General features: G+C 51.7%; 1 protein-coding gene across 1 annotated transcript; it reads right to left on the bottom strand.

Annotated features, from left to right (window-relative positions):
* Window positions 1–14438: 14438 nt before the first annotated feature.
* On the bottom strand, window positions 14439–23878 carry LOC109443758 (keratin, type II cytoskeletal 71). Its single transcript, XM_019724503.2, has 9 exons — window positions 23435–23878; window positions 20822–21036; window positions 20068–20128; window positions 19054–19149; window positions 18523–18687; window positions 18210–18335; window positions 16568–16788; window positions 15858–15892; window positions 14439–15080 (listed from the first exon to the last, which is right to left on the bottom strand). The coding sequence occupies exons 1-9, from the start codon at window positions 23876–23878 to the stop codon at window positions 14869–14871; spliced, it is 1575 nt and encodes a 524-aa protein (XP_019580062.1). The 3' UTR covers window positions 14439–14868.
* Between the last annotated feature and the right edge of the window lie 794 nt (window positions 23879–24672).

Raw genomic sequence — 24672 nt, 5'->3', positions numbered from 1 at the left:
TCTTTTTAACTAGATCTAGCCTGTAAACCTCAAGTCTTACTCGAAGAAATTCTGGAGACACCACTAGGGCCATCAGCACTACAGTACTCCCACACGATGGAACTCTGCAACTCTCTGGATCTCTGAGGCCTGAGTATTCTTCACTTAGCCATCAGCCTTCCCCGGCAGGATATGTGCCAAGGTATGAACAAAAGCTCCATTCACAATGACCCTCCTCCCACCCCCACCATGCCCGTCTTCCCTCCTCAGTGGCATAGGACTCCCAACAGGTATCCGAGTCTGCTCCAAGGGATTGTTCCACCCACCCAGGCCTAGGGAAACACTCAGTGGCTATCCATGCCTTGCAGCCAGAACAACATGACCTACCCAGGCTCCTGGGCAGTCTCCAGCCATCAGCTGACCTGGGCGTCCTTGAGGGTTGGGCCCCCTCAGTCTGGCACCAACCGTGGACTCCTGCATGTTGGCACACTGCCCTCAGCAGAGAATAATAACGTGTCATGGTCTGCAAGACCTCAGACATGCATGGCTCCATTGTTTTGAGTCTGGAAAATGATCTCATGCTAACCCTGAGAACTGAGGTTATCCCCAGTCTGTCCGTGAAGCATGGCCCTCCTTTGCGCAAGTGCTCATGGTAGCTACCTGTTAGGCTTATGCTCACTTCCTCATTCCTCTGGGTCGTCTTTTCTCACCATCCCTCCCACCATCTATGGTAGCAAAATAATGGTTCCCAAAGATGCCCACGCCCTAATCCCCAGACCCTGTGATTATGTTTTGCTCCATGGCAAAGGGAAATTAAGGCTGCAGAAGGAATTAAGTTTGCTAATCAGCTGACATTAAAATAAAGAAATTATCTTGGATTATCTAGGTGGGTCCAGTATAATCCCAAGGGTCCTTAAATGTGGAAGAGAGAGGCAGAAGAGGAGGTCAGAGTGATGCCATGTGAGAAGAACTTGACCACTGTTGTCAACTTTGAAGAAGGGAGGAAAGGTGCCATACGCTAAGGAATGTGGGCAGCCTCTAAAGGCTGGAAAAGGCAAGGAAACGGATTCTCCCCTAGGGCTTCCAGAAGAAATATAACCCTACCAACACCTTGATTTTAACCCAGTGATATTCATTTCAAACTCTAATCTCCATATCTCTGAGATAATTAATTTGCTTTTTTGGTAATTTGTTACAGCAGCAACAGGAAATAAACACACCGTCTCTATCCAGAGTCTGCTTTGGTCAAGGGACACTACTCTGTATCCCCCACAGCCAGGTGACCCTCTCCCAACTTCAGGATATCTTCCCTGCCTCTTCCACCCAGCCCTACGTGCCTCTCCTTCGTCCTAAATTCTTCTCCTCACAGCTCCCCTCCAAAAACTGTCCACTGCAGAAGCTCCCCTTTCGTCTTATTCAGCAGCCTATTCTACATGTTGTACCACCAGCCCCTGGACTAGGGCCATGGAATAGCAGTAAACAGGCTACATTCACCATCTGCAGGGGAGGCTCTGCTGGATGCATGTTTTCCTGCCTCAGGGTCTGTATGCATTCTGGGTTTTTGTCCTCTGGTCTCAATCAGATAGCGTTCACTCTGGGTTGGGTCCCTGAGTCCACCTTCCTCAGTACTGACCTTTCCTTCCCGACCCCTCCACATTTCCTTGCCCCGAGACTCAGCAGGAGCAGTGTCAATCACAAACTGACAAATTCAAGTGCTCACTTGTTGGCTGAGAGGGTAGGAAGAACTCAGGCCAGAATCAGACCCATCCTTCAGTTATCATTTGATGAGAATGAGCCATCAAGCCCATGCCTGCTCCACCCTGGGGTCGGGCCTCTTGGGGTGGGCCCAGACTGCTTGGTGAAGAGCACCCCACCTTGCCAGGCTTCGTCCTGTTTGTTTGAGGGGATTGGTCTCTCAGCAGCTTGGTGGCTTTATTTCCTGGACAGTTGACTTCATTCATTGCTGCCTTTGTCTACCTTGGGTTCTCCCCACATCGCCTGATGCCAGCCACAGGGCTTCACACTGCTGAGGCCAAGAAAGGCAAGATGGCAGCTTGTAGGGAAGAGTCTCTGCCAGCTGGTGAAGAATGTGTCTATCCAGAAATACGACACCACGATCTGTGTCTCCTTGAGGAATTTGGCCTGGTGAACGAAGTGCTGATAGTTTCTTGTGGGGGAGGCAGCAAAAACCACCCCCATACTTTCCCCAGACAGTCCCTTGAGGGTTTACCCCAAATAGAATAGGCTCCATCCATCTTCCCAAAGCCCTATAGCCTTCTTGTTTGGCAAGAACAGAACCCTTTGTGTTAGAGTTTTGCCAGAGGTTCTGCTCTTTGAGGAGAACACAGACAGGCCTAATGGGTTCATCTCATAATTACCTCAGCTGGGAGCGCAAGCTAATGACAGTCCTTCACCTGACAATAGCTCTAGGCTGCTGGTGAATTCTACCTCTGCTTCACCCTACACCCTCGTGAGGATTCCCACAACCTGTGACCTCTCCACATCCCTCCATGAAACTGAGCGTGGGTTACGACTCTCTCACTGGTGGTGGACGGCCCCAGATGGAAGTGGAAGGAGCAGAGTAAATGATATCTTGGGTTTGCTCTCTAAGGAAACCAATCCAGCAGGAATGTTCTAACACCAAAACATCAGGTTCAGATTACCCAGTTGGGCCCCACCTCATGAGTCAGTTGCGCAGGTACCTCCAAAGGCCTCCAGCACCATCGATTACCTGCCTCAGTCTGGTACCAGGGTTCAAGCTGGGCCTCAGGCTGGGAGGCAGGTTAGCCACGTTCTTCATTCTGGCATGTTCAGATCCAGGCTGGCATTGTTTTCCATGGACAACCCTGAGGTGTCGGAGGCAGGGTCTACATTCACAAATCTGAAGGCTGAGGGAAGGAACAGCTTCTCTCAGGTTTCACAGAGTCTCATTCTCCCTGTTCTCATTCATTCCTCGTCCAGCAACTGGAACTGGCCTTCAACTGGATGGGTAAGCATCTCTCCTCAGGCACGTGGCTGGGCCCTGGGAACACGGGCCCCCAACCACCTGGCTGCAGACCCTCTCCTCAGCCTGCCTCTGAGAACACAGTGGTTGTCTCTCTTCGGCCTTCCCTCATTGGAGGGTCACACTGCACTTGCTGGGAGGAACCAGAGGGGTCCCCTTCCCCAGCCCTGCTAGAGGTCAGTGATGGGACCTGTCCTTTCCGCAGACCCACGAAACCCATTTTCAGAGATTTTTCATTAGAAGACAGTTCTTCCTCATTGTGAGTTGAAATCGGCCTCCCTCCAACATTCGCTCTTCAGTCGTGGTTCTGCTCTATGGCGTTACTCGGAAGAGGATCAATTCCTCTTTCCCTTTGGCAAATTTATAAGTTTGGGGACATTGCTTAGTCCTGACCCTTCTCTGACTCGGAGGACACCAACCCCCATGGAGAATATTGTGGGTATATCCCAAGCTATCTACACTGCAGCAGCTTGTTTCACCCTGCCCTTCTCACAGCCTCCCAGAGCTGGCTGCTGGCCTTGCAGCCAACCCAACCCCATGCTGGGATTCTGGCCTCTCCAGCCAGAGCCTCTTTAGCCCTCTCTAATATGTACACAACTCCTTAAATATTTCCCAAACTACAGTCATTCAAGTGCCACCGTCATGATTTTGCCCATAATCATGAACCACCTGTACTATTGTTTTCTTTAATATTTTTTCTCTAAACTGGCTTGTGAGTTTATCCATTGTATGTATGTTGTAAGACAACTTTGTTAACTACTGAATGATATCTTTCCTAATACACATCCATATAACACCAGGACTATAAAACAGGCTGTGACACAGCCTGAGATGATTTAATGCGCCAGCAGCGCTAGTTGTCTCTGCTTTGGAAAGCACAGCTTTAACACGTCCGCAGGGAGTGCGCTGTGGCCCAGGGTCCCTCCCTGCTCACTTGTCCCTTTCTCAAGCCTCTGCCCCAGACCCCTTCCTCACATGCCTCTGGTTTCCTCCTTCCAGGACCCTGGGGAATAGGGATAGGGACTCCCCTCTGTTTCTTGACTTTCTGCATCCATTCTCCAGCTGTAAGGCCAGGCCTCATTCTCTGTTCTCAGGCCTCGTCTCCCACCAAACAGTGCCCACTCTGTGGCGCTTAGGAAGGGGCAGGGAGTAGGGGAAGGGCGAGGGGCAGTGCCTGGGCTGCTTTCATCCTTAGAACATCCAGTGTGCACCTGGATCAACAAGTACACCTGCCACAGAGTCAGGGAGGTGGCAAGTCCATTTCTGTAATTATACCATCGAGTGTCTGGAAACCACAAATGAGCACTTAGAAAACCAAATTACAGTCCTTAGAAGGTGAGAGGGTGAGTGTAGCAAGCAGTAGCTTCTGACCAGGCCGTCAAAACAACTGGGGCCGTGGGCAGTTCTGCCCAGGTGTGTGTCAGGGAAGAGGGGATGGCTGAGGGGCCCAACCCCACCGCACCGATGAGAGGTAGTGCCTTCCTAGAGATGCTGAGAACCATTCTCCCTAACCGCAGGCAGAACCCAGGAGAAATTCCTGAAAGGTTTCTCACCTTGAGGGGTTTGCTCTCTCCCCAGTGCACAAACCTTGTGACCGGGGCCACACGGGCCACCCCCTAAGGACAACCCTGACCACGTGGGCATCCGAGTCCTTCGGTGGCCTTGACCTTATCTGGCAGTCCTGCCCAGTCCACAGTTTGCCCTCCCAGACCCATGTCGTTGGTCCCACACGGAGTCCCCAGCTTCTCTGGAGCATTTCTCCCAACCCCGATGTTTCAGATTTGGCTCCTGAAGACAGAGCCAAGCCCTGAAGCAGATGCAAGAGAACACAGTGACATTTCCTCTCCTCCTCCAGCACACTGTCCACTGTCAGGGTAGGAGCGAGTGGGGGGGCCTCCTGATCCCACAGACTTACGGCTGGTGACCGTAAGCTCATTTATAGTCCCTAAGTTTCCTCCTTTATATAGAATAGAGTTGTTAATGGAGTTGTTGATAAGGATCTAATAAGGAAATATTAAATTAAAAATTAACCTAACCCATGTTCTGGCACACACGACACCCTCAATAGACAAAGCTTTTGTCATTATTCCTACCTTCCAAGCTTCTGTCTGTACTTACTTCCCATTTCCTTGATGGGCTCAGCACTGCCCCTCTGCCTGCTCCACCCTCCTGTCCACTGACACCCAGGGCTTGGCGTAGGTGCCTAGTTCTGCTCCAGCCAGTGTCCCAAGGGTAGGTCCTGTATCCAGGAGCCCCCTCTGACTTAGTCACAAGGGCCACTTCCCTGGACCCCACCTCAGCAGCCTCTGCTCTGGCCCCTTCCAGCTGTCCTCTCCCCGCAGAGCAAGGAGTCTGCAGGGACACAGAGATAAGCACGTTTGGAGCCACACTCCCCTCTAGACCAGCCAGCTAAGATAACTAAGATCCCAGAATTCCCTGCCTAGCCCCCACCCCACCGCAGCCTACTTATTTTCTATTATTTAAGCCCTCTAGGTTGTTTATATCTGTTGAATCTGTATGATGGGAATGACATACCACCATGGGCCACTGCACATCTCTTTACAGCTCTGTGATTAGTGATATCGTGTTGGTAGCTTGAAATCACCATCGTGCGAGCATTTACACCAAAGAATCGCCAAACACTGCAAATTAGATCGTGATTTATTGTTTTTGTTGATAGTCTAGAGCCACACTGTCAATCACAGCTGCCACTAGCCCCGTGTGGCTATTGAGCACTTGAAATGTGGGTGGTCCAAATTTAGGTATGTTGTAAATGTAAAATACACACTGGATTTCGAAGACTTAGTATGAAAAGGGATGTAAAATACATCGCTTACAGTTTTTATATTGATTACATGTTGAAATGATAATATTGGTATATATTGGCTTAAGTATAATATATTATTAGAATTAATTTCAGCTATTTTTTTTAATGTGCCAATTGGAAAATTAAGAATTCCATGTATGGCTCGCGTTATACTTCTATGGGACAGCCCTGGTCTAGATTTAATTAAGTGACGAAGAAAATGTTACACAGATTAAACTTAAAAGTGTGTTGTTGTCTGTAGCCATTACACTGTGAACAGCCAAAAGAACTGACAAAATTATCTTCCAGCATTTAAAAACTATGATCTGATTTAACAAAAAAGTCACTCACATCACTGAGGAATGAGCCAAGTTACAACATCCATCTTCACTGTTTCACTTTTGTCTTAATTGTTAGGACGAAATGTGAATGAATGTTCCTGCCGGAGCGATACTTGTTTGTCAGTTGTAACCACAGGCTAGCTATGGATATAAAAGCTTAGCAAAAATCAACTGAACGCGTTTTATGAGACTCAGATGGCATTATAGAGTTTATAATAAAAAGTAGTGTATATTTTATTATTACTTATAAAGTGTGTGCTACATAGCTTATATATTAGTAAAACTTTTATAATAAACTTGTACATACATACGTATAAATATGTGTGTATACATACGGACATCTATACATGTGTACATGTATGTATGTGTGTGTATTTACTCTGTGTATACACATTGTTTTCAGAGAGCTGATTGCTAAGCATTTACCAGCACACCACTGTCTCTCACCTTCCTGCTTCCTGCCTGCTCCCCAGGCCCTGGGCTTTGTGGCACTGAGAGTCTGTCCCTGTCTGTCCTTCACTTTCCACATCTGCAGAGATTCAAATATGTAACTAGAGGCCCCTCTGCCTCCTCCCTTTGTTTCACTCAGGACACCTTCTTTTAGTCTATTCTTCTCTCATCTGTCCTGGCTCACATCCCAGTTTCCAGACAGAAGCCCTAAAAAGTCAACCGTGGTGCCACAAAAATTCCATTCCCAGGCTTGGCACTGAGCCAGAGTCCTGCCTGTCTGCTCTTGCCCTCAGACCCTCACGGCTAGAAGTCAGCTTTGGTGGTGACTGCTGGCGTGCCTGGCCCCGGAGATGTCAGGTAGCTGTTCCCAGCCCCATCAAGGAACGCTCTGAAGAGAGACAGAGGGGTGGCTGAGCTGCAGAGACAGGTGTGGTGCAGGTGAGCACTGGGGACACAGCTCTGCAGGTTTCTTGTACCCACCATCATTTAAAATGCTGAGTCAGCTTATGGCAGTTCTGTCCTGAACACTGAACAAGAAAACATTGCACCTCTCCAGCTCTGTCTGCCCACCAGGGACCCGCGGAGGAAACAACACATCGATTGAGACTATTAAAAGGCAGGAGACACTTGGGGCTCAAATCAGCAATCCTGTTTAAAGTAAACTACAAGCAATATATACATGTCAGGGGCAAGGCGTGGTTTTAGGAGGAGATTCCAGGGGTGGGTTCAGGGAAACGTGCAGGGACAATAGCTCCATTATGATGAGGAGAGACTGAGAAGGAAGTCATGGGCTCTGAAGAAATGGGTTAGCTCCCTGCAGGAAGCCAAGTTTCAGAAAGATGGGCTCAAATACATCAGTCTAGGGGACAAGATGAAGGAAGGAGGTGAAAAACACTCTTGCTGCTGGGAAATCAAGTTAGAATCTGAGTTTCCAGTGAACTAAAAATTACCGGTGGTTTGCTCTCATTGTCTCTAATAACAGTAATAATAATAATAATAGCTAACATTTATTACGGGCCTTGCATTTTAGGTCTCAACCACAACAACGCTAGGATGCAGTTGCTGTTGTTATTATTATTATTATTAATTATTCACATTTTTGCAGAAGAGGAAACCGACACAGAAAGAGTAATGAACTTACTCTAAGGCACAGCCCTGCCGGACGGATGGAGCCCGGGGCTGAAGCCCACACGGCATTGCTTCTTCAGGATTGTCCTTCACTCCTTCACTCTGTAGCTCGTGCTGTTTTTCTACAGGCTTCCCCTTCATTATCCCTTTTGATGATTTTCTAAGTATTGAATAGTTGACTGAGTGGTTTTATTCTCATTGTTTAGGTAAGGATACTGAGATACAAAGAGGTTATACAATGAATGCTGCGCAGGGACCAGTTTTCATTAATCTGGAGCTAACGGAGAAAAATAAGTGTGGCTAACTTTGTTTAATCTAAAGAACTGAACTTATTCTGAGAGAGTGTCCTTTCTGCTGTTAAATTGTCTCCTTCTTTTATGAAGTGATGAAGGCAGCCAATGGTAATTGTTGCTTTTTTTTTAAATGTCCCATTTCAGCAAAATAAAAAGCTGGTGGCTCTCGCATCTGACTTGAAATCTTAGTCGATGATGGAGTCTCCACATCCCACCCTCCTGGCCTGGCACACGGGGGCTTGCTCAGCACTCGCCACGCACCTCTCCCAGCCGAGGCATTTACCTCAGTGCACCTATGCTACGGAGAAAACATGAAGGATGTGCTAAGGGCGGTGCCACCCTGCCTCCCACCAAGTTGGGAAGACGCCCTCCATTACCCCTGACCGTGGATAAAGGGAGAGCCCTGGGCCTGGACTGACCTACGAGCTAAGGACGTGCAGAGGGAACACCCCATCTTTCTGGTTTCAGAGGGTGTGGCGTCCCCACCAACCCCCTATTTCAAACCTGCCTCAGCCTGCATGAGGCCCCTCTCCCTGATGCTCCACTTGCTTGACTGTGGGAAAAAAATCGAAAGGAATCTTCCCACAACCCACCCTTGTCCCATCCGTCCCTCGGGCCATCAAAGCCACGATTCATCCACCTTTTATTTATTTTGAGGATTTTCTATGAGAACTAGACACCCCTCTCTACTGATTTGGCTGAACTCCAGGACCATCAAAGATCTATTCAAACCAGAAATAAATCAGGACCAAGTTGGGTGAGCTAATTCCTACAAGATAAATGTTTTCTATTTCTCGTAAATGAAAATAATCCTTGGATCATCTGTGCTTCTGAATTATCTGTTTTGTGACCTAGCCTTCATTTTTGGATGGCGTTTTCTCCCTCTTCCACTAGCACTGGCAATGGATTATATTCCAGACTAGAATCGGGGCGGGGGGTGGGGGGGATGAGAAATAACTAAAGCATAGAAAGGGAGAAACTTGGACTTAAAAAATATATTCTCTCCTCAAGCTGGTGTTGTGATAAGGCCACCATTGAATGAGGGAACATTAGAGAATTGGGTTTAGGCTACATGACCCAAGAACCTTCACCCCTGAAAAGGCCGACAGGTAAGTGAGGCAGGTAAGAGACAGTCTTTATTGTTGGGCAAGGTAACACATACGTGACAGGGAGTCAAGGTCCCGTGTAGCTGGCGGGGTCGCAGTCAGACATGAAGCAGTTTTTCTCAGGCCAGGTTGTGAGACGTGAGGACTCTGGAGTCTCCTCAGAAAGTGCTTACGAAAAGCGGAGACTCCTCTGCCAGGGGCAGCTGCAGAGGTGGCTGGCCTGGCCACCACACCACTGTCTGGAGAAAAGATAGTGCCCAGAGAGGCCATTCACATGGACAAGGCTATCTCCTTTGCACTTCTCCAGATTCTTCTCACTGGTCTAGGATTTTGTTTTGATGCTGCTGCTCCCAGAGCCAGGCAGCTTCTCAGGATAAACTGCCAGTCTGCTTCAGCCCAGTCCCTCCCAACATACCTCCAACCGCGCACTGGCTCCACTCCCCAGCCCACCTCCTTGCAGCCACCTTCCTCATCTTCTCCGGCTCCTGTTCCAGGGCCAACACTACCCGCTGCCCCGGCTGCCTCTGGCCCAGGAGACTGGGGCTTCAAGGGGAGCTTGATTTGGTGCTTCCTTAATGCCCTCACCATTAAGGGGATTGGCCACAGCCTTGTAGGCAGCTTGTGCTAGGGAAACTGCGATGGGTTTCCCTACATTGCAATCAGTAGGGAAAAGGAAACTCAGCCCAGTGCCTAGGACTCAGAGACATCAGGCTTCAGATGACGGAATATGAGGGCTAGAAGTCCCAACATAATGAGCAGAAAGCCCACAGGATGTCAGGGCAGGGTGAGTGGGCAGAGGCAAATTGTTCCCATATCCAGAAGCAGGGTGGCAACATGGAAAAAGTGTGGGCTTTGGGGAGACAGACCTCACAGAATCCTGGCTCCATGTACTCACCCTGGATTCAGCATGTTTCTGTCTTAAGAATAACAACACCCACCTCAGAGAGGTGGTGCAGGTAACGTGCCCAAGCCAGGGAGATTCTGGCCCATAGTAGGTGCTCCATAAACGTCAGTGTCCATTCTCTCCTCTCAGACACCCGTATGGTATTCTGGTCCTAGAGCGTAGGATACAGTCATGGAGATGAGGCTTCACAGATGGAGAAAAGGAGCTGAGCCGTGGCCAAGGCCAGGAGGCCTCAGCCCCTTCTATGGAAACCCCAGGGGCCATGCGGACCTACTGAAGCATAAGGTGCATCATAATAAGATCCTCAGAAGACCGATATGCAAATTAAAACTTGATAAGCATCTACTCAAAGCATCCCCGCAGCTGTTGAGCTCCTGTGATGCACAGCAAGAGCTGCTGAGTCTGTTCTTGAGCATCTCCCATAACGGTCAGTACCCTGTCTCTTAACGTAGTCCGTTCCATCTTGAGTCTGGTTTACTCCAGTCCCTCAGTGCAAGGTACCCCCATGTCACATTTGTCCTCAGCTTTCCCACTTCCCATCTCTTACTATTACACAACCATGGCTCCAGGAACTCAGTAGCTAGAGCCAGCACCCCAGGAATACACCCTAACCCCACCTCCCATAGAAACTCACTCAGGGGCCAAGGGAGATGCCATTTCTGGGAATTTTCCTGCCCAGTTTTTATTCATCTTCCAGCCTGATGTCTTTGAAATCTGGATTTCAGCACTACCAATTTTTGTCCTGAGCTGTCAGAAGGCAGAGGGAGCCCAGCCAGGGAGCGCTGCAGAGCCCCTGGTCCTCTGGGACCTGGGCCTCCTGCCTCTGAACCGTGCTCTCCCCCTTGGGGTTGCACCTTGAGATGGTGCTTGTTGCTTATGGACAGGAACATGGACGTGCCTGAGACCTAGGCCTGCAGTTTGACCCCTCTTGCAAGACGACGGGAAGCTCAGCCCCAGGCCAACAGGCCAGCTTTCCTGACACAGCAGCGTGAGGAGCTCCCTGACTTAGGGTGGCATTTCATGCTTCAGGATGCACGTGAGCAGGTCTTTGCCCCTTTGGTCCTCATGCAAGCTGGGTGTGGGGATCCAGCAGGAATTGTTATGACAGGTAGTAACACACAAGGCACGATGGATTCGGAGACAGAGGTCTGGTCACTTATCCTTTCTGAGGCTCCGTTTTGGCCTACGTGAGTGGGACTTGGCCATGATATGTCCAGCCCTGGATGTGGTCCTGGAGGTGGAGGAAGATGGAAGCAGCTGAGCAGCAGAGGAAAGCCAGGCTGTGCATAACTCCAACAGCACCCAAAGGCATCTATCATTCAGGGAGAAACCAGGACTGGCTCAGCTGTAACTCCTGCTCCCAGGGAACCCCCGTGACACTCCTGGGAAGCTAGTCTCCTGCGCAGGTCTCCGTCTGGGCCTCCAGCTCTACTTTCCTACTGAAGGCCCCTCCACACCCTGAGGGGAGGAAAGGTCGTAGGCCTCATCCCTGCTACAGTGTGAACTTGAACCCTTGCCTCTGACTCAGATGTCTCCAGAGAACCTGTTTATTCCCTCTGTTCCTCCTGGGCTTCAGGGAGCCAGGACTGAGAGGGAAAGAGCCAACTAGCTGCACATGATATACCCTCTGGCTTCCCCAGACAGCCTCTGCCCTGCCTCCCTTCTCATGCGGCCTCCAGCCTCCCTGACTCGCTTCAGGCCCCACCTGTACTCCCCTCCTCCACCCCACTGAGTGCCACTGAACACTATAAAATTGTTGGACTGTATTGGTGTCCAGAATCCCATCTGCTCCTGAGACAACCTGCACACCTCAGGGACACGACCTCCTCACGCATGTTGGAGACCAGTGCCACCCTACCATGAGCGTGTTGGAAAGAGCATGAAGCTCTGGGGTCTGAGCCTGGTTTTGCCTCTAAAACCTTGGTGACCTTAGATGAGCCCCTTGCCCCTGTCTGGGTCTCAGTTCCTTCACTGGTGCAATAAATAGAGCAGTTCCTGCTGTGCAGGAGAGAGGGCCCTACATCAGGACATCAGGGCCGTGAGAGGAGTCAGGGCAGCACTGAGCCCACCTCCACATTACCCTGCAGTTGCTCTCCTCCTGGAAGCTTCCAGCCAGGAAGAGCAGGCAGGTGGCAGCACTGCCAAGGACCAACTCCCGTCCAGACTCATGAGCTGGAGTCAGAGCCTTGCACCCACTCTCCACTCAGCCCCCTAAAAGGCAGGCAATGGACAGGGTACCTTTGGGATCTATTCTAGCCCAGCGTGGTTGGAGGGAGGCAGGGGATCTGATCCTCAGCGTTTTCATCTGTGAAATGGCAATAGCAGTGTTGTGCTCAGACAATAGGTGGGAAGGTACCTGGTAAACTGTAAAGCACAGATAAGCACCAATGAGAGAGGCACTGTGTGTCACCACCCCCTCCACGGTGGCCATGGCAGGCATTGCTAACTGATCACGGCCTTTCTTCCCCTGTGGGTATGGACCCAACTGCAGCAGCCTCAAGATTATACTCTAGGCCAGTCCTTCTCAACCAGTACTCCCTAGAATCCCCTCACTAACTTTTAAAAGACACCAATAAATGCTTGGGGTCCTACCCCAGTTGCCTGCTTTAATTGATTTGGGGTAGGGGCTCAGACATCAGCATTTTTTCCAAGTTTCCAGGTTATTTTTCAGCCTGTGTAAAGAGCCGCTGCTCTTGGCTGCCACAATCAAATGACCATGTAGGAGCATGTAACCTAGTGGCCACCCTACCTGCTAGTCATTTATCCCTAAAATTGTCCCAAAATCATCCACCAGGTCTTGCCTGGTCTGTAATCTACATCCAGCCGAGCCTTCTCACTGCAGGACTTGACATAACTCAAGTCCTGTCCCCTGCTCGAAGATCCACTTCTTCTCCAGCACCTCGGTCTGTTGCTTGAGAAAACAGACTCAGAACCCAGGATGACCCTACCCCCCTAGGAGACCTCTGTGAGCCCTGGGGCACAAAGGCATATGGGAGAGTTCTTCACTTCCGCCCCAGACCTGGGTGATAAACCAGCAGCTTCTAGAGAAGCGTCCTTCATCTCCACACTTGAGAATCTAGCATTTCTTCTAAGCCTCTTGACTGGAAAGTTCATTCTGCTATCCCACCTTAGTCCTCACCGTTGCAAAGAGAGGAGGGGAACAGAGGCAGCAGGTGTATGTGGATCCTTTGCTGAGGAAATAGCAGTGTCGCCACCCGATTCTGGAAACACGCGCACACACACGCGCGCGCACACACACACACACACACACACACATCTCACCTTGTCGACCAGGGAAGCAAACTTATTGCTAAGTCTTGATCTGCCCTCCTCCCTCCACTCACACCCGCTGAATGGTGGTGTTGGCTTCCAGGTTGAGGGCAGCCAGGAGGCTCTGGCTGATGGTCACTTCCTGGGTAGTGGGGGGATTCAAGCCTGGCTCTGTGCCTTTGCTCTTAGCCCCGGACACTACTCTGAAGTTCTACCTGCCAACCTAGCCCATCCATCCCTTTCTCAAATCTCTCCACCTTTATCTTTGGATGCCCCGCAGGCCCCTAAGGACTTTGAGGCTGAGGTTTGCAGGCTCCTGCTGGCCACTGGGAAATGCCCAGCTGTCCTGCTTCCATCTCTCCTCACCACAGGGTAGGACTGGCCACCACCCTGTGGTTCCAGGGTGAACAGGTGTCTGGGGAGACGCCAACGACAATCACTGAAATTCACAGCCTGCCCCTACCCCCAACTCACTCCACCCCAGTCAAGCCTCAGGTGCCAAGAACTTGTTCCTTATCTTCCTTAGACTTTCCAGCAGAGAGGCCCAAAGTGTGGATTCCCAACCATCTCCACCCCTCCTGGACAGCCCCTGAGGAGCCAGGTCTCTGCTCAGGGAGGAAAGGATTGAACAAATGCAGACAGCTGTCCTCCAAGTCCCCACCTTCCCTCTAGGAAAGACCCAGTTCTCAGAAAGGCTGTACCCATACCCTTCCTATGTTTTTCCTTTCTTCTGTCTCTGCCCCTCCTCTCTCTCTCCTCCCAAACTCTGCTTCATGCTCTTCTTGCTGCAGCACGAACAGTGCTCTCAGCCCCCCTGCCATGTCTGCTCTGAGCTTCTTCTGTTTCTGCTCTACAGAGAAAATTAGTCTAGAACTCTGGGCCACACAGGAGACGTGCGGTGATGTGCTGTGTGTGGCGCCTGCTCATGTGGAGATCTGAATGGAGGTCCACACACCTTGACAACTCAGAGAGACCAAGCCATCAGATTGTGCTGTTTATTGGGAATGCAACAGAAGGGCCTTTAAGAAGAAAGAAGCAAATGGGCCTCCTCTTCTCTGCTTCTGGGTACAGGAGAGTGAAGAAAGAGCCCCTGAGTTGTGCTTGGTCCCACTCAGAATGAGCCATGAGTCTGAGCCAGGGTGGGGTGTGGGCTGGGCCTCTCTTGATTGTCTGTCCTTCGGTCCGTGTCTTGAACAGAGAGCCAGCTCCTAGCATAGTCAGGAGCCGGGCCAAAGGCCCCGATGTGAGAACGGGCCTTGGTCTGAGATGCAGGGGCCAGACAGAGTAGTTAGCAGCTGAGCCAGAGGCTGGAGCCAGCGGCTGAGCCGGTGTCATGGCTGAGGGACTGCCGCCAAGGAGGTAAACATCGGGTGTGTGCAGGAAGGAATTTCACCAGGTTTAGTCGTCCACACCTGTCCAGGTTCAGGAAGACACAGGTTGGGTCAAGTGGAGGGGCCAAGGCCAGAGCTGAGGTACAAGAGCAGGGTCAGCAGGGTGGGAATGGGGCTGATAGGGTGGGGAGAGAGCACATGTGGGAGCCAGAGCCGCTGGGGACACGGGGGGTGGGAGGGCACTGGGCAGCCCTCTCTACCGACTGGCTTTTTTGGAGGAGACACTGAGGCTGGACCCCTTTCCCAGGGTCTCCTTGTAGTCGCTAGTGCTGCCCCGGCTCCGGCCCTCCCCACCACGGACACTGCACACTCCAGAGATGCAGCTGCTGCTGTTGGCCACGTAGCCACCGCTGACTGAGCTCGGCCGGAAACCATAGCCGCTGCTGCCGCCGGTGCTGCTGATGATGGCTGCAGAGGAAGAGTGGGTCAGCACCCTCAGCTAGAGCTGGGGGCTCTTCTTGGATCCATGGGTTGGGTCAGGGCTCCAGTCACAGCTGCCCCCACCCCCAGGTAAAAATATCCCTGAGACAGCTTCCCCCACGTCCTGCTCAGCTTATACCTCATCTGGACGATTCTTAACTCTCAGAGGCTCGTCTTTTTGGTCCATTGACCAATACACCCACCTGTCATTCTGGACACTCACACCCTGCCCTTTCTATTACCATTTTTTGTTAAACTTATCATCCTTTAACTTCTCCCTCTGCTAGCTGTCCCACAGATGGATCTTTCAGAAGCTCTAGTTTAACTGTCTTAGCTCCAATGAGAAACCCAGAGATCTATCACTGTCAGCTTGACTTCCAAGGTCCCCCATTCACTAATAATTCCCTCGGCCTCCTGTAAGTTCCAGCCCAGGCCCCACCACAACTTGCAAATGTGATTCCCCAAGCCTCACAGACACCCACACTCATTTTCTTGCAACATGTCCTTTGTTTCCCCTTCCCAGTGGTCACAGCCTTCCTGGCTGCGAGCCCCTGGGAATGGGGAGACAGAGTGATAAGGAGAAAGGAGCCTTAGGCGGGTAAGCAGGAGGCCTGGTTGCTGGCGTGCTCTGCAATCTAACTGTAATCTCAGGCTGCTTCTCCCTCTCTGGTTCTTAGATTGCTCATTAACATGCACAGGGTGTGACAAAGGCCCTTTCCCGTCTGCAGATTCTACAATTTTAGGTCCACGTATGTAAGTACTTACAGATGCTGACAGGGGAGGGAAATTCTCCTGACATCCTGTTAAGGAGAGAAATAAAATAAGTGCGAGCAATCATGCAACTCACAATCTATTAAACTCAGAGCTAGTACCCCCACTAGCTTGATGTGGGTTGCTGAACCCAACAGGCACCTGTGGAAATTCCAGGTTTTCTTTAGCGTAAGCAGAGCCTGAGAAACTGAGGGGCTCCTGAATCTTTGGGATAAAAAGGCAGCAACCCAAGTCAAGCAATAGTTCATATGAGGTGCACGTGAGGGGGTGGGATACACACTTCCCAAGGGTCAGGCCTTGGCACTGAGCCTTTCCATCTTCTAAGATCATTGGGGAAGCCGGGATGTCTGCCCTGGGACATCTCCGACAAGCTTATGTTGTACCTGGACAGGTAAGGAAGATGAAACAAGAAGGCCTAACATAGTAATGGTTTTTTTGTGTTTTATTTTAGGGGTGGGGGTATGTGCTTAGGTACACCCAGGAAAGTTTTGAGGATTGAGTGAGCTAATCCAGGTAGTACGGTGCCTGGTATGAAGTAAGCACTCATGCCTGGGTAGGGATTATTAATTGCTATTATTATTCCTGTCATCACCGCCCCTTCACTCCCCAAGAGCTCGTGTTTTCTGGATTATAATGTGCTAGGCTTTCTCTTTAAGTCCTCCCCAAACTCTTAGGGCTTTCCTGCCAGAGCATGGCCCCCTCACCTGCACTCCTCGCCCTCCAGCAGCTTGCGGTAGGTGGCGATCTCCATGTCCAGGGCCAGCTTCAGGCTCATCAGCTCCTGGTACTCGCGCAGCATCCGGGCCAGCTCCTCCTTGGCCTGGTGCAGGGCGGCCTCCAGCTCGTCCAGCTTGGCCCGGGCGTCCTTCAGGGCATTGTCCCCCCGCTGCTCGGCATCGGCAATGGCCGACTCCAGGTTAGAAGCCTAAATGATGAATTGAAGAAGTTGGAAAACTGGAAAGGGTCATTGGAGTCACTTATGTCTAAACCCACTCGTTCTTTGAGATTCCAGGCAGAGATGCCCACCTCCACCCTTCCATCCCCTGCTCCTCTCCTTGGCTGGGGCCCCTTCTGGCACTGACAAGTCCTTCCTCAGCTCTGTCTCTGCTCCCTGTGTTTAGATGTTGGTGGTGATGACAAATAGTGCATCCTACCCTACTGAGATGATGGCCAATTCAGCACCACTTCAGTCATTACAAAGACATTTACTTGGCTATCCTGTGCCAAGGATATAAAATGAGTAAGAGTCAGGTTGCTTTCTGCTCTTGAATTGTTTAAAGTCTGGGAGTAGAGGTCGTTGGAATATGGTGTGGCAGCAACAATGACAGTGGCTGCCCAGGTGCATGGGACCTCAGATGAGGGGCACAGGGAAGGAGATTCCCCAGGACCAACTCTTATTTCCCAAGTGTTTACTGTCCGCCTGGCACAACACTCAGCCGTCTATCCTTAGCTCTTACATACCTTAGCGCTTCCCGTCCTTACAATACCCTGTGCAGTGAGGACAAGGAACTTGCCCAACATCACTGGTGAGCAAGTGTTAAAGTCCATGAGACAGTGGAAAGAGCACTGGACTGGGAGTCAGGAGACCTTAGTTCAGATCACCACTCTGCCGCTTACCAGCTATGCAACGCACTTAACCTCTCTGAGCCTCCCTTTCCTCATCTGTAACAATGGGCGACATTTGCCTCAGTCTTTGTGAGGATTCCATGTGATAAAACGATAGAAACTATGGCTATTGTTAGTATATATGTGCCTCTAGTCTCGCCACCCACGGAAGCTGAGGCTGCAGCCTATATTCCTGGGAGTAAGTCTGAGTAAGGCCTTAATAAATATCCTCAGAAGGCACTTTAATGGATGCTCTCTGAGTCCACTTCTCCTCAATCATTTGATCAACAAATGTTTCTTAAGGAGCAATCAGGCACCAGATGCTGTACTAGGTGCTAGGAAAACAAGGGGAACAAAGTAGCCAGCTCCCTGCCTCTTTCCAGTCTGGTGAATGAAGGGACAGGCAGGTGCAATTATAGAATTATGAAAAGCACAAGAAAAGCACAGGTGACTGGAGAGCACATTGACTGAGGCAGAGGGGACAGAGGACTATGGTCCTAGCACAGCCTGGGGGATGAGAGAAGGCTTCCTGGGGGAGGAGGCGTCAAAGCAGAGGTCCTTGGGGCGAGTAGGAGCTGAGACACCCCAGGGATGTCTGCTGTAAGTGTTTGAGGCAGTGACCTCATTTGGCTTCTTTCCTCTCGTGGGTGGACATGTTGGAGGCTGATGTCCTCAGCCAACTCATCCCCCCTCCAATTGTGCCCCCTCCCACTTCAGGCCACAGGCAACTGGACCCCTCACCTGCTTCTTCACATTCTCAATCTCCGAGCGGATTCTCTGGATGAGCCGGGTGAGTTCCGAGATTTCATTCTTGGTGTTTTTGAGGTCATCCCCGTGCCTGCCAGCTGCCAGCTGCAGTTCCTGGAACTGGGGAGCCCAGAGCACAGAACCACAGACGAGCATGAGGAACGCATCGTGGAAGTACAGGATGTCTTGGGTTTGCGGTGTTAGGGGGGCAGGGCACATTGCACATTTAACTGGACATGGCTTCTGTTCTGGGACGGTCAGGCCCAGCCCTCAGGCCTGCTGGAGCTGCCCTCTCCCGCCAGCTCACCTTGGTCTGGTACAGGGCCTCAGCCTCGGCCTTGCTCTTCAGGGCGATGTCCTCGTACTGGGCCCGGACCTCATCGATGATACTGTCCAAGTTCAGGTCACGGTTGTTGTCCATGGACAGGATGACGGACATGTCGCTGATGTGGGACTGGATCTGAGTGATCTCCTGCAGGGGAAACACGGATGGTCTCAGGACTTGACTGTCAGAGGCTGAAAACCTCCCCTAAGCAAGGTGAGCAAACCCGGGTGAAGCCAGCTGTGAGGCTCTGAACCAAGGCTGTTGCTCACTGGGCAGAGCGAGTTTCCTCTGGGCCCCAGATGGATTCCTGCCACCATGGAGCCAGGGCCTGGCCCATTTCCTTCCCACCCGGAAGATAGATATTGAGGCGTCTCTCAGGGCTGAGATGGGAGTTCAATGGCTAGGCAGGGGAGCCTCCCTGAGAGTGAGGGCCTCGGTGCCTCTCACAGCCCCCAGAATAGAGTTTTCCCCACTAGCTGCCCTCAGAAGGGCAGAGTGGAGAGACAGACTTACAGCTTCAAAGAGACACTTGAAGAACTTGATCTCCTGGTCCATGGATTCCACCTTGGCCTGCAGCTCCACCTTATTGGCATAAGCTGCGTCCACGTCCTGAAAGATAACCCAGCCATCGCCCGGTCACTGCCAGTGCAGCCAAGGAGGCAACAGCTGCCCCAGGCTGGGTGCCCTGCACAGGTATGTGGCTGCCTTCTTCTCTTATGGGGGCCCATGGAAACGGAAAGGAAGGAGCAAAAGGCCTAACCCTGCCTCATCCTGAGACTCTGCTCCCTCAGCAGGAATGGGTACCCCTCGAAGGAAGGGATCCTGTGATGTCTGAGCAAGCACTAAGGCTGCAGGGGGAGCCCCTGTGTGTCGTCATCTACTGTTCTTCATTATGGACAAACCGCATCCACATTAAACACTCAGGAAGGCCATCATCCTCCCTGCCGTTTTCTCCTCTTTTCTGGATAGTTTTTCATCCCAGTTCCCTGCCTTTACCACACTATTTCTTTTTTTCAGGACTTTATTGGGGAACAGTGTGTACTTCCAGGACTTTTTTCCAAGTCAAGTTGTTGTCCTTTCAGTCTTAGTTGTGGAGGGCGCAGCTCAGTTCCAGGTCCAGTTGCCGTTGCTAGTTGCAGGGGGCACAGCCCACCATCCCCCACTGGAGTCGAACCAGCAACCTTGTGGTTGAAAGGACGCGTTCCAACCAACTGAGCCATCCGGGAGGTTGCTCAGCTCAAGGTGCCATGTTCAATCTTAGTTGCAGGGGGCGGAGCCCACCATCCCTTGCAGGACTCGAGGAATTGAACTGGCAACCTTGTGGTTGAGAGCCCACTGGCCCATGTGGGAATCGAACTGGCAGCCTTCGGAGTTAGGAGCATGGAGCTCCAAATGCCTGAGCCACTGGGCTGGCCCTACCTCACTATCTCTGAATCAGCTCCCTTTCTCTGAGAGCAGAGCACACTGTAGGCCCTTCATCTCCAGTTCCCAGGCCAGCCCCGGCCCAGGGCCTGCCTTCCCCCTCACCTTCTTGAGCAGCACAAACTCGTTCTCTGCAGCTGTGCGCCTGTTGATTTCTTCTTCATACCTGTGGGAATGCCAAGGCTCAGTCGGTTCATGCATCTCTGCGAAGCCTCATTTGCCCAGGGAAGACCCTGAGCAAAGGGCAGGCAGTGTGCTTATCAGACGGCACAGCTGCTGCAGGGCTGTGGCGTACTGGGCTAGTGGGCCCACCCAGGCACGCAAAGCTTCATGGGAGAGACTGTGTGGTGACCAAGCTTGGAAGAAGGAGATTGTTGAATATCCAACTTCGAAAATGAGGAAAGAGCATGTGGAGCGAATGTCTTGTGGGATATCTCAGAGGAAGCAAGAAGCAACCCCCTCCCTCAAAATTTGCATAAAGCCTTACAAAGGAATGGGAGCATTTCCTGAGTTACTTCTCATAGCAGTTCTGGGAGGTAGGTGGATTTAAGCCTGCTTTCACCAATGAGGACACAGCTCGGTAACACGTGAGTGGTTACCCAAGGTTTCCCTCTGCCCATAATCCTCTACCCATTGTCCAACTAAGTGCCAAGCCAGAGGCTGGAAGGGCAGAGAGCAAGTTCCAGAGTTTTGTTGCAATGATTCTGCTTGGTACGATGAGAAACACTGCTCCCCCTCTCCGACCTCCAAACACTTTAAGTGGGGGGTAGATGCCAGGGCCCTGAGGGGCCCGCTTCTGAAGGATGAGCTCAGAGGGACGGGGCAGTTGTCAAGCTACCGGGGTCCCCTCCTCGCTCACCTCTTCTTGTAGTCCTCCACCACGTCCCGCACGTTCCTCAGCTCCGAGTCCAGCCTCACCCTGTCCCCGGACAGCGTCTCCAGCTGCTTCCGCAGGGTGCTGATGTAGCCCTCGTACACAGGCTCCAGGTTGTTCTTGCAGTTGTTCAGGTCCAGCTGCTGCAGCAGCTCCCACTTGGTCTCCAGCACCTGGTTCTGCTGCTCCAGGAACCGCACCTGGAACCCAAAGCCCAGAAACGGTTGAGTCCCCCACAGAAATAGTCACCCCTGTCACTCACAGGGCATGGTGCAAAACGCTTTACCCCTCACAACAGCTGCACAAAGTGGGCAAATCGTTAACAGAGAGGAAACTGAAGCATAGAGAAGTTTAGCCCCTTTCCAAGGTCTGACGGTTTAATGAGTGGTGTAGCCCAGAATGGAACCCAGACACGAGTCCCTACAACCCATGCATCCTGTCACTCAGAACCTACCACGGCCAAACCAGGGCAGGGCAGGGCATGCCTGAAGGTGCCAGGACAGACTCAGGCTGGGTCTATCTTTGGGAAGGTTGACCACTCTGAAGAAGAGGTCTGCTCTTCATTTTATAACACATCAAGTTCAATGAGACTCAGTGGGCCAAGATCTTCTATTCTCAATTCCTGCAAGGCCCCAGTTCCGTTTTGCTCATGGCCTCTTCATCCTCCCCTAGTCCTGCTCCTCAGAACCACCTTCCCTAGAGCAAGCATGGCGTGTGGGACAAGAAGGATTGAAGGAGCTCCCGGTGCCACTGTGGCCTCCCTGGGTCGGGACGCTGACCAGAGGGCGTGGCTCTGCACACACCTGTCCTGTTTGGTTTGGGAGGGCACAGTTTTTAAATGTGACTTCCCTTCATCGACATGAGCACAGCTACTATTTAAATAAGGTCGTGTTCCCTAGTGTCAGAAACACAGGACATCGGAAAACTGTCTGGAATTCAATGTTGGGATGCGATGAGCCACCAAACAGCTCAACCCAGGCACATCCGCCAGCATTTGGTTTGGTTTAACCAATCCTGACTTTTGAATGTATATCCACGAGGCTGGGCATTAACCACAGAGTAAACCCTACACGCAGGACACCACAGTACATACCTGGACCCAACACTGGACACAGCTGGATCACTGAGAAGATGTACCCACCTTCCCTGCTGCCTGGGTTATGGGATTGTACTCCTCTAGAGACTAAAATGGTTTGGAAACCGCCCAGGCCTTTGAGCCTACTTCTTCCTCACTCCAGTCAGACCACCTTTGTTCACAGAGGTGACTACCTTCATGCTCATCTTTCTTTCTGTGTCTCTACACTTCATCCTTTAATGAGGTTGGACCAGCCCAACCAAAGCTCAGGCCACTGCCATCCCCCAGCCCCAAACCTCAGAATAGCTGATCTTCCAGATGGGAAATGGCTTAGAGAAGTAGCAGCCACAGAGACGGTGCTGGCCCCTGAGGTGAGCAGGGGCAGTGAGGACTCCTCCCCAGGCAGGAGTCGAGAGTTGGGGGTGGCGGGTGCCTGATGGTTGCCGACCATGTCAACCAATGGCTTTGTCCTGGGCTGATCTGTCCTTGGTGTCTGACTGTCACAGAGCCAACATAGCCCTCTAGTCCCCAGTACTGGGTCTGGAAGCAGGAGCGTCCAACCTCATCTTCCCCTCCCCCACCCCTATGCCCTTGGGCATGGCCTTCATCTCGATGTTTTTGCTGACTCATAAAATTGGAACAAGAATTTCTTATCTACCAAAAGTCAGGGTTTATCTGGATTGGGTGAGCCTTTGAGGCCTGTTCCAGACCTTTGATTCCTCTCCCTCCCAGCACCCCTCCACTAAATCTCCGGAAATAAAAATGATAGTAGCAACAACCACCATTGGGTAGTATTTAATATGTGTCAGGCCTTATGCCAAGACCTTCACATGCATTTTCCTGTATAAACCTGCCAACAACCCCAAGAAGTTATTATCACCATTGTAGAGATGAGAAAACAGAGGCACAGACAGGATATATAACTCTCCCCAAGTATACGACTGGTAAGTGATGGGCCAGGGTAGAAGCCAGGTCTAACTTCAGAGACTCATGGATCCCTCTTCTCTACTGCACTCCTCTACCTCTTGAAAGATGGTCCTTAGCCAACCGAAATAAATGCCCTTGGCAAAGCCACCCAGGAATGACCACACACTCATGCTCCTGAGCCGCTGGTCAAATGACCAGAGGACGAGATCAGCTGGCAATGGACAGGGGGAGGACAGCTTCCTTGGTTATTCTGGGGGAGATTCCCTCATACTGGCTTTTGTGTACACAGCCTGTGTGGGCCCAGCCGTAGCAATGGCACCAAGCCGGCCCTTGAGAATAAGAAGCAGGGAGCTCCCTTTGGAGCTCCTGCCACTAACCCTGATAAGCCTCTGTCAGTAGAGATTGACCTGCCTCTCTAGAGAGCAACTACACAGAGAATCTTACACAAGTCACCCTGATGATAGAAAATACCTGCCCTGTCCACAGTAAGTGCCTCCACATATCTAACCTCAATCCCTCCTGCTGTAACAAAAACTCACGTTCTAAGAAGAGACTAGAAGGTTGTTCATAGGTTCCCCAAATCCTAGCAGACCCACCTTGTCGATGAAGGAGGCGAACTTGTTGTTCAGAGCTTTGATCTGCTCCCGCTCCTGGGCACGCACTTTCTGGATCTCAGGGTCCAGCTCCACATTGAGGGGGGCCAGGAGGCTCTCATTGACAGTGACCTGGTGGATGCCTCCAGGCGGGCACACGGTTGGGCACACGGGCCCCAGAGCCACACTGCCAAACATGCTGCCAGCAAAACCGCTGGCCCGGCCCCGGCCAAATCCATAACCTCCACTCTTCCCACTGCCACTGGCCACGTTGAAGGAGATGGTCCGGGCGCCCCCCAGGCTGTAGAGGCTCCGACTGCCGAAGCCCCCGCTGAGCCCTTTGCCTCCTGCCCGGAAGGAGGACGTGCTGCCCCCTGAGAGCACGGCGGAGCAGCCGCTGAAGCCCCCTTTGGGAGCTCCTGACTTGCAAGTAAATTGGCGGCTCATGCTGCTGGTGGAAGTGGAGCTCAAATGCAGGAGGGACAAAGGCAAAATCCCACAGAGGTTCCACAGGTTGCTGTGAGGACTGACAGGTGCCCTTCCTTATATGTGCTTGGCACTGGGGCTCGTGGATGGGCCATCAAGAGCTTAATTCGTGGGTTTGGCTTGCCTGGGAGCAAGAAGTCATTTTCTCTATGCTGAGCTAGAGATCAAGCCCTCCCCACCTCTGAAACAACATGAAACCTTCAAAGTGCTGGGCTTGCAAGCTTTGCTCATGTAATTTGGGTCTTATCTAATTAACCTGCTGTTATAAGGTAATTTGCCCCAGGCGCAGCCTCTCCAGGGGGATGTCACTGGCCCTTCACCTCCCTGTCCTGATTCATCTTCTCTGGCTTGTGGGCCTGCCCTTGGGAGTCAGGAGGCCAGAAGAGGATGGACGGCTGTGGACAGAGCAGCCCACTGGATAGAGCATCTGAGGGCTCCAACCAGACCTGTGTCCTCCTCTTTTCAGGAAACGGGCAGATCATTCATCCCTCCCCAGACCTCTTGGAGGCACACCTCACTGATGGCCTCTTCTCCTAACCCACAGAGGACAGCAGCTCTCTCTGCTGGACTATTAGGAATGGAGTGACCCTCTCCCCAGCATGGGACATGAGCAGCCCAGGCCAGAGCCAACCATGGACACAGGGGTCTGTGTGCTTCTGCAGGCTCCCCAGGGAAAGGAATCTCCACGCTTCACCTCTCTCAAGCTCCTACAATAAGGCAGGCTAGAGGATGAGCAAGGGACCATTGATGTCCAA

Source organism: Rhinolophus sinicus, linkage group LG02 (genome assembly GCF_036562045.2).
Source record: "Rhinolophus sinicus isolate RSC01 linkage group LG02, ASM3656204v1, whole genome shotgun sequence".
NCBI lineage: Eukaryota > Metazoa > Chordata > Mammalia > Chiroptera > Rhinolophidae > Rhinolophus > Rhinolophus sinicus.
The sequence above is the reverse complement of the archived record's forward strand: the minus strand, read 5'-3'. Positions and strand labels throughout refer to the sequence as shown.